At 41.7% G+C, this 10,591-nt stretch overlaps 1 protein-coding gene across 1 annotated transcript; it reads right to left on the bottom strand.

The window, feature by feature from the left end:
• Positions 1-6,322: 6,322 nt before the first annotated feature.
• Positions 6,323-9,955, bottom strand: LOC138242833 (uncharacterized). The gene is made up of 6 exons (XM_069198405.1): positions 9,795-9,955; positions 9,393-9,479; positions 8,472-8,564; positions 8,191-8,271; positions 7,184-7,552; positions 6,323-6,552 (listed from the first exon to the last, which is right to left on the bottom strand). Exons 3-6 carry the CDS (start codon positions 8,526-8,528, stop codon positions 6,364-6,366), a joined length of 696 nt encoding a protein of 231 aa, XP_069054506.1. The 5' UTR covers positions 8,529-8,564; positions 9,393-9,479; positions 9,795-9,955; the 3' UTR covers positions 6,323-6,363.
• Between the last annotated feature and the right edge of the window lie 636 nt (positions 9,956-10,591).

Here is a 10,591-nt window from a genome sequence, read left to right as displayed (position 1 = left end):
AACTGCGAGCCTGCACTACAGCGACCACAGTACAGTATGCAGACCAAGACCTTTTACGGGAAGAGACGAGGTGCTTCTGCCGCCCCAGTTTGCAAAGAGCGAAGGGTAAGCAAATACAGCAGACTTCATCTGAAATACGCTATTATAGCGCATATTACAAGGTATTGCCGTTTTGAATTATACATTCAATTATAAATATTTCTTCGTAGCCTGTTCTTCAAGAAAACACAGCACGAGCGAAACGATCTTCAAAATCTACCACCAGGACAGTAAAAAAGAAAGCGGTAAGATGGATAAAAAGAAAAGTTTATTTTGACGTCTGTTCCACAACTGATGAATACTACTGTGTGACTTTATTTCTTACATGAATTATGTTATTTTGCCACAGGCCATGGGACTCTGCTCTCGGCCTCTGGCCAGGGTGCCAACCTGTGGAAGCAGCACCTGTGTGGAGACTTTTCGGCAGCAGCGGGAGCAGTACGACGCAGTACAGGGGAGGATTGGGAAGCTAGAGACACTCCTGAAGATGCAGAAGCCGGAGACAGTGTGTACCGGCAGTCAAACACTTGAGCAGCTGTCTCCCGATGAGTGCCTCCCCCCAACGCGCAGGTTGCAATGCCTGGCAGAAGCTCTGCCCCCCACAGATCACACACCGCCTCAGGACACTCCATTCCGACCTCTCTGCTCACCACCGCCCAGGACCTGGCTGACGCTGTCCCAGCCGTCTATCTCCCCTCAGGAAGCACCGTTTACAGAGCGGAATTCACAGACGCCAGTTGGACGAATAATTATCCCAGATATCCAACTGTTGCACATCACTCAAGAGAAGGAGGGGGGTTGTACTTGCAGTGCATCGGCATAAACAGGAAAGCAAGAGCCGACCGCTACGCCGCACTCGTGTTTCGAAATCGTGTGACTTTTGAAATTTACTGGGGGTGGACGACATCGGTAAATTTCGATGGGTCCAGAGGCAAAAGTGCCTTGCCTTGCCATCTCCGGGAAACCTTTAGTAGCATGGTGAATTTGAGATTCTCAACACTTACTTTGTGTGAAAATAATTTGTGATCGGATCAATGAAATGCTTCGAAGAAGAGGCGCTCTTTTCCTCTAGTTTAACAGTCTGTCCAGAAATAAAACATTCCCGTTAAACAAATTGTACAAAAGAAAAAAAACAACTAATTTTTGACAATGAAAAACTGTGTGTGTGTCTCTCTCTGCTGGCGCACGGGCGCAGTGGGGTGCTTATCATTCTCAGTGCATAACAAGGAAGATTAATAAACATAAACATAATCTCATGGTTAAATAGTCAAGTCTAGCCATGTGTGAGTCTAGTCTCACAGAGCTTCAACAACAGATGACAACTTGTGACAACTTGTGAGTTAGATTAAGAATGAATAAAAGCATTTCATTAATAACGCATTTGCGTTTGTCTGGGTGCTGACAAAGTAAAAAACAATTACTTTTTGACAATGAAGAACTGTGTGTGTGTCTCTCTCTCTGCTGGCATTTGTAATCGTTTTTATTTTTAAATACATTTTAGCAAAGTAATGTACCAAAAAAGTATTGTGAGACATATTTGGGTTAACATGTTGAGTGTTCAGTGTGTGGTAATTTGTTTGGTGCGAGTGAAGTTTTATTTAATCTCTGACCCAGGGAAAAGTGTGGTGTGGAGGGTTGAGGAGAAAATGCAGGCTCACGCTGTGTCCGTTATTCTTGATTCTTTTTTTCTTTTTCTGGTTTGGTGGGATAGTTTTTGTTTTTGTTTTATCAATAAAGTTTGATAATCGGCCAGTGAAAGCTCTGTTGTCCTTCACATGAACGCCTGAAACATTTTACAGAACACAGTATTTTTTCTTTAAAATACTAATAACAGCAACATACAGTTTACATAATATGTTGATGTTCCAAAATTAATATTGTTTATGACCTTTATGACCCACGTTATGCTCTTCGTTAATGTCTAAGCCGGAACACATCATTATATCTCATTTTTTATTTCTTTAAAAAAAATCGTTTGCCCAGCCTAACAGTATTGTTATTGTTTTTATCCTGTAAAGCGCTTTGAGGAGCCACCTTTAAAGGCAATATATACAATAAAGTTAATTATTATTACTATTGTTAATTTGCTGGACAGAGAGGTGAACATTATTACGCAGAAGACAAAGATAGCGATTTAGGTTGCATTGTGCTGCTGTAATAGTTTAAAATAGTTAAAAGTCTAAACAGTATCAGCTTTATTTATGGGTTGTAATTTTAAAAAGTCAAAAACCACACTCAAAATGCAATTTAGAGCTTTCTGGCAAGAGGAGACACCCAAATTAATAATGTAACATGCTACTGTTTGTGCATGAATAAGGTTATACTGCTATTTCCTTAGATACGCGATTCCATGGGTTTTTTTTTTAATCCCTGGCAGAACCGGGCATCCATAAGAATCAAGTAATAGGTTTATTCCATGCTGAAAAAAAGAAGAAAGAAAACACATTCCATAAGAATCAGTGCTTTTATATAGTGCCTTTAAAGGTGGCTCCTCAAAATGCTTTACAGGATAAAAACAACAATAACAACAACAACAATATTGTATTTCATTGCACTTTGACAGATCGTCCTTAAATCAATTGTTGATTTAAAGTTTGACAGTAACCCTAACACTAACACTAAAATTTTAATTTTTCAAAGAAATGTTTGTTTAAAAAAGAAAAGTCACAGCTCTGGCTGGATTTGAACACCCAACATGTGATGTATAAGTCAGGAACCTAGACGACAGCCCCACTGGCAAGGTCGGTTGATGTGTGTTGAAAAAGCCCTACAGAAACAGTATCAACAGACATTATACAGCGTGTACTATTCTTGTGTTGTGGTACATGAATATAATTATATCGTTATTAATTTCTTTAGATACGGGATTCCATATTATATTCCCTTTTAATCAAATTCTAAAAGTATGCTTATTGACTCCGGTATGGCGTTAGTTAAAGACTTCGATGCTTAAAATGTTTAGGGAGAAATGGAATGCTGGTGTGTATTTTTTCTTTAAAGTACAGAGACCAGCCATATACTGTATGTTTATGTTCCAAAATTAATATAGTTTATGGCCTTCACACGCGTTACAGTATGCTCCTATTCTTTTTATGCTCAGCTACTAAGATTTCCCTTCAGTGGTAAAATTCCATATAAATATTCATTACTTAAACGGGCACAGTAAAAACATTAAATATACATATACATACTGTATACAGTATGGTTTGCATACAGTAATATGTTTATGTTCCTAAATCAATCTCTTTTATGAGCATGTGAAAGGCATGGTGAATCGGAGATTCTCAAAAATTACTGTACTTTGCCTGATTGGAAACAAATGCGTGATTGCGAAATGCTGTGGTGTTACTTTTACAAAGACGGTCAATGAAAAAAAAGAATGTGGACCAGGGCGATACTTTGAGTTTACAGCTTGTCCAAGGTCATTCATTATTAATACTATTAGTAATATCTTCGTTAAAGACTTTGATGGCGATAGCTCAAACATGAGAGGTTGAACTTTATTAGCTCCACCTTGCGGAAATTCCGGATACTATTATTTTACTTGCAGTACCACGTGGTATTATGAGGTACTATGCGAGAATTTACGGTAACTCGCAGTAGGCTGCGTCAAGTGCACCGCAAAATAATGCAGTATCGCCTGCTTGTTTTGAATGGCTGCATCTGTAGAGAGCTGATATTCAAAGACTTCAGCATCAGTACGGGATTGCTTGAATGCAGACATCACTCCTAATACGATTCTCCAGAATTCAGTTTTGCAGTTCTTTAGTGATCTACTTCATTCAGAGGATCTTGTATCGACACTGCTGAAGACAATGGACATAATCACAATTGCGACCGATTGTTCTGGATAATAATGATTGATGTGAGAAAAATACAGCTCCTTGCATTGAAAGCAAGAACCACCAATGCGCTGTTGAGTTGGGTATTTTTCCGTAGTGCTCTTCCTCAGCGTCAAGGTATTTGGCGAGCAAGGGCCACTGTCAACAAGTATGCTAGTTTTAAAAGGTATGTTCAGAGATTCATAGATCTATTTGAAACCGTTTATGGGCATGTTGGCTGGGAAACAAACCTGCTTGAGAAACATCTTTGCTCACCACTATACTAACAACACCCTTCCAAGAACACCAACCACATTTTCACAATCCTCTCTCTCACCTTAAAAGTTATGTAGACTAAGACACCCAATGGAAAATAATTTGATTCACTCAAAGCTCCACTAAATTTTTTGCTGTGATATCATTTTAATTAATATTGGCTATGATAAGGTGTTATTTTTGTCTCTTAAAGTTTAAGAGTCTGCTCCTTTATTCAGATTGGCTGGTATAGGAATAACTTCAATGTTTGCTTACACAGCTCCACCATAGTTATTTGTCCACGTTCTAACAGGATATAAAAATAAGTGATTCATTCAAGCAGAGTGACTGGAAGCTTTAACGCGATCAATACGATCCTGCTTATGTCTTCATTTCCATTAATTTACTCTGTAGTAAAGGAAACGCCAAAGCGGGAAACTGCGGGCATTCTTCATTCGTGGTGGATTGCTTGTGTACAGAGGGCTTCTGGATGTTCCTAAATCAGTTCTGCAGTCACACTGTTGTGTTGGGGTGTAGCTCAGTAGTAGAGTGCTTGTCCCACATATATGAAGGCATAAATTTATAATAACATTTTCATTAAGATAACTATTTTACGCTATCAAGTATTGAACCCAGGGTGAATGCAACCTATTCCTTTAAGAGGTGTGCAAATGAGAGAAGTTCCTATTGCTTATATTCTGAATAATGGGGAAATCTCCACCTGATTCGTGAAGATTTGTTAGGCGAGTGGTGCTGTGACTCAGGAGCTGATTCAGTGTTGCTGTGGAGCGCAAGTAGATGTGCTGCTGGCTGGAGAGGATGGAGCAGCATATTGGACTTTGCTTCCCTGGTCCAGTTGAGCTCTTTGCTACTTCTTCTCCTTGGTATGCTGGCTTCAATGGGTCTTGACGTTCCGTCATCTTCAGCCTAACTTTCCAGACATCAGGGCATAACTTCTGGTCCTAATGGGCCTAACTTCCAGATAGTGGTTCTTGGCTTGCCCTATTTATTAGCTTCAGACAAAGACATTCTAATGCCTTGTCTGACAGGGTTCTGGTTGGCCAATTAAAATCTTTGATTTGCATATGTCTCATCCAAGAATTTTGTATTGCTTTGATCAGGAGAAACAGGATAAAATGTCCAGTATTTGGGAAATATCATAACTTCTTTTGAGTAATACATACAGCTTTGATCATTAGAATTCTAAACTACTCATGTTTTGCCCATTCTTTTGAAACCAAACAAGCATAGCCCACTTTATCCTGAAATAATTACGATGTCTTATATCGTATTTTTAATTTAATATTTTGGGTTTACACTTTTGTAGGGGAATGATTTGCCCTATTTTTAGTGCTGTTTGTTTATATAGGGGTTCTTCTAAACTAGTTCAGTGTTCTCGATTAGGCCATTAATTAGGTATGTAATGTGGGAATACAGCCAGCACTTCATACAGTCTTTTATGAATGGAATGAAGGATGCTATTTTATCAGGTCAAAATTCTGATTTGCTAAACAAGCAATCAGAGTAAGTTGTATGCCATCTCGACACCAGAGGTGTGACTCGGTTTTCCTAACTGGGACCCTCAATCGATGTGAATGGATCATAATAATTTGTTTTTTAAATGCTAAATCCTTTCAATAATGCTTATTACAATCAGTATTCTGACCTTTTCTTCTGTTGTATTATAAAACAAGTGATATCTATGGGCATTTGCTCAGACATCCCTTGTTTTTTTAGGTTTAATGCAGTTGGTATAGCCAAGTGACTTATTCATTTAATATCAGTAGAATGGCAAAACGTGCACAGCTATATAAGTACCGCACACTGACTGATTGTGCTACTGGAGCTTTGCAAGTCCAAAGACTGACACTGCATAAACAAACGGTGAAACACAGGTTTTCGTCTGTGGATCCATCTCCACATGGGTGAAGGGGACTTTAAAACAGTAAGGAAAATACAAGAGAGGAAACTGAAAGAATTGTGTTCACTGCAAAGTAGGAAGAGGTGGTTGGACACGTAAACCAGCTTGGTGGTTAATTTGTGACATTTTGGGTGACAATTAGCAAACGGATTTGTCTTCATGTTCCTTAAGCTGTGCAGTATATAGCCGACGCACGTCTTCATGACGAATCTCTGTAAGTCAATTAAACATTTTATTTTCAAGTCGACTCCTTTACATGAAATAGACACCAACAGTACAAGGGGATGAGAAATGTCTTTTATGAAAATAAACCTGCTATTCACAGACCTAGGCCACAGCGTCTCCCAGGTACTTCTGCAGGATGAGGTCGAGCTCGGCTGCAGCCTGGCAGAAGCACTTGTCCACCTCGGAGAAGTCACACCTGACCGTTGTGTTTTCGAAGTAGGATTTCAGCGCCTCTTTCGCCTCCTCGTAGTTGTCCTGCTTCATGATTCCTGTGCCCTGGAAGGGAAAATCCTGGGAAAACAGGGAGAGAGAATCATTCAAGATGTCCTGACCAGGTCTGCTGCAGTCAAACTAATCCTTCATTATCAGAGCTTCCATTGTCTTGCCTGTTGTCTTCAGTGTTTTAATTTGAGGTTTTTGTGTAATTCCTAATCATTACGACCCTGAATCTTGGCTCCCTCTCCTGTACCATGCAGGGAGAACAAGAAAGGTGAATCATCATCATCATCCCTTAACGATTTTCCAAATTGCCTGACTGAGACACCACCAAGAGGAAGAGCTGGAGTGTCACTTCATAACATCATCAGTAGGCAGTGAGTCAAGAGAGGGGGAGTTGTCTCACTGTTATCCTTATCTATGATCAAGAGTCTCACCTCCTGCTCTAAGCTGCCCCTAGTTGTGATCTGTAGACAGTGTGTCTTCCACCCCACCCACCTCCTGAGGGAATAATCTTGAATAAACAGAGGGCTGGAGACCCAGTCCAGCTCCTGTCTCTCTCCCCTTGGGGACGGGAGATTTTCTCGGAACCATGTTGAGGTGAAATGGGAGTGGGATGACACAGGTGTCTTGGAGAGGTGAGTCACCCCAGCCCCTGTGTACCTCAGTGTGATTCAAGCAAGGGGGAGTGGTTTAAGGGATTTACCAATCCCGCATACGCAGCCTCTGATCCAAACTCAGGAAGGACTTCATTGTACAGCGCCAGGCAGTCCAGCTGAATAGATGATATCATGTTCTGATCCCAGGTCCGCACCCAGCTCTCCTCCTCCTGGAGCAGCCCCTCCAGCTTGACCTGGAGGCCCTCCCTGAGCTGCCACAGGGCCGCTGGGGTCAGGCCCGGGTGAGCGGGTGTACCAGGGGGTGGGTGAGGGGGTGGGTGAGGGGGCGAGCAATGGGGTATGGGGGCTGCCAAGGTGGAGATCCATGCCCTGTCCTTCTGTAGATCCCTCTCCGGGCCCTTAGGGCAGTTCCACAGCTGGGTCTTGGTCTCCTGCCTGGTGATTGGCTGGCTGGCCTGAGGGGACAAGGGCAAAGAGAGGGCATGAGGAGGACAGAGAGAAAACTGAGAGGGTCTTCTCCAGGAGGACCAGGCCCTACCCCTGGTCTCCCAGCAATCACAGTCATCATCATTGCAGCTGAAACCAAACTTTTGATAGACGTCACAGACATATCAGGCTCACAGAATTGCAGCTCTCAGCTGCCTGGGGTGAGACACAGGGAGTCTGCTCCCTCTTCCTCTGACAGTCCTATCAAATGACAACAGCAGACCTGATCCAACCCCACCTTCCCTTTCAAACACAGCCACACACAGGCATGACTGTGTCACCATCATCACCACCTCCACCATCACAATCTCCACTATTTTCCATTACCATCATCATCACTTCCACCATCACAACCCCTACGATCTTCATCACCATCATCATCACCTCCACCATCACAATCTCCACTATTTTCGTCATCATCATCTTCATCACATTTCTAATAAATGATCTCCACCATCTTCACCGCCATATCCTTCTTCATCATGACAATCATCATGTCCACCATCATCATCATCAACACTTTTCCATCAACATCATCATCATAACCACCTTCATTATCTACACTATCATCTGCATCATCCTGAGCGGAACACATTGGTTGTCTTACACTGGAAGAATCTTTGCTCAGAGTCTCAGTATTGGTCGACCCTCTCTGGCCTTTCAGGGTCACATCCGTCTCTGTCAAGACCTGTCAACAAGATGACTGCTTTAGTCTCACCAGCAGAACCCAACCAAGTTTGTGTCTCAGTACAGGTTTATTCTTAGTCTAACAGAATTAATACTTGGGGAAGAGCATTTAATAATGAGAGCAGGAGGCACTTCTTTACATAGAGGGAGGTGGGTGTGTGGAACAAGCTATCCAACCATGTTGTTGAAGCCAATACTCACGTTCCTGTGAGATCTGCCCCAGGTCTCGGTGTGACGCCCTTCTCTCTGCTCGGCCATCCCTCTCTCCACTTGAGGGAGATTCTCCTGGCGGCACTGGGGAGGAGAAAACAGTTACCAGACAGACAAACACACTGTCATCATCATCATTGGCCAAGATGACCCTACATGACAGTGGTCTGTTCTCGATTCAGAAGCAGTGTCCAGCCCTTGTCTATACCGCTTCATGATCCCCAACATCCCTGTCGAGACCTGTTGAGGGGCCAGTTCTGCTAGACCACGGGTCTCAAGCCTAATCACAATACTTGGGGGGCCAGGTGCATCTCCAGGCTTTCTTTCCAAAAGGGGCTAGCCAATTAAACAATTAAGCTAATTATTTTCATAAGAAGATGTGGAAATAATGTGTTTAATAATATATTTTGATGTCTCTCACTGTTGAAGACTCAAAATATTCAAGGCACAGTTGGATATTTAAGGTCTGGATAAAGGTACAGTATTAGAATATTTTTTGTTTCATTCAAAAATTAGATCAACTTTGTAATCAAGACCTCTGGGCAGGAAACCAGATGATGCACCAGACCCTCTAGGAATGGAGTTTGAGACATGCTCACCCTCTCTCATACACAACCTCACACACACTCACCCTCTCACTACTACTAATAATAATGCAGTTCTTGGGTCTGGCTCCACAACCTGTGTTGAGTCTCCTGTTACCTCCTTCCTGATCTGGGGATGTCAGATACAGTTCTGTTACAGACATGGGCTGGACTAGACTCACAAGCACACACACCCACAGACACACACTCCCACACACTAACACACATGCAGATGCACACACTGTCAGGTAGAGTCTTTCTCTTCTTCAAGAAGGAGGAGGAAGAAGAGGAAGAATCACAATATGAAGAAGACCAGCAGTGGACTCACAGCTCTCTGGGTCTGGGGCCTGACTCTCAAACTTGTTTCCAGTCTCTGGTGGGTTTGGACATCTTCTCTGTTCACCTCTGTTTACATCTGTGGACAGGACAGTTCAGTTAGACAAACAAGTTCGACTAGACTTCACTCTCAAAATCAATCAATCAATCAATTTTTTCTTATATTTTGCCTTTTAATCCAGAACATCAAAGCACTTTACAAAACATGCCTGGAAAATAGAGTATAAATGTGTAATACTGTAGTTCCTGGAGTAACTGCTTGGATAATCCAACTACCACTGTTGTTACTTCTGTTGCTACTACTATGACCATGACTACAAATTCTAATACTAATTCTATTAATACTACTACTGCTGTCATTACTACTAATAGTGATAAAAAACAGAGCACTCACAGCTCTCTGGACGTTGGTCTGGAATCTAGAAAGTGGTTCCATTCTCAGGCGACTCTGGACCTCAACACCTGTTGATGGGTCACTTCTGTCAGACACACCAGTGGAGCCCAAGCCCACCTACACACACACTCACACACACTGACAGATATACACCCACACAATCACACACATTATCACACACTGACAGACACCCACCCACACATATTCACACACTCAAAGACACACATTCACACACTGACAACCCACACTCACAGACACACATTCACACACTGACAACCCACACTCACAGACACACATTCTCACACTGACAGACACACACACATACACTACACACACTCACAGACACACATTCACAGACACACACACAGACACAACACACACTAACAGACACGACATACATTTATACACACAATCAGACACATACTCGCACACATTCACAGACACACACATAGACTACAAATACTTATAGACACACACCAACACACACAAACAAAAACACACACACTCATAACTACAAATACAGTATAACTAACACTAACACAAATGCCACTAACATTAAAACAGTAACATTATCACTAAGAATTACACTATTATTATCACTGACACAAACTACTACTACACTACTAATACTAATAATAACAGTAATGTTATCACTAAAACTAACATGACTACTAGTGTAAATACTCTAACAGTAACTCTATAATTATAACTAATATTAACATGAATACGGGCATCAAAACTATCAGTAGCGCAATCACCATTAATACTGACATGAACACTAGCATTAATATTAAAGC

The sequence above is a fragment of the Lepisosteus oculatus genome, chromosome 14 (assembly GCF_040954835.1).
Source record: "Lepisosteus oculatus isolate fLepOcu1 chromosome 14, fLepOcu1.hap2, whole genome shotgun sequence".
In the NCBI taxonomy this organism is placed as follows: domain Eukaryota; kingdom Metazoa; phylum Chordata; class Actinopteri; order Semionotiformes; family Lepisosteidae; genus Lepisosteus; species Lepisosteus oculatus.
This window is presented reverse-complemented; position numbering and strand designations above follow the sequence as displayed.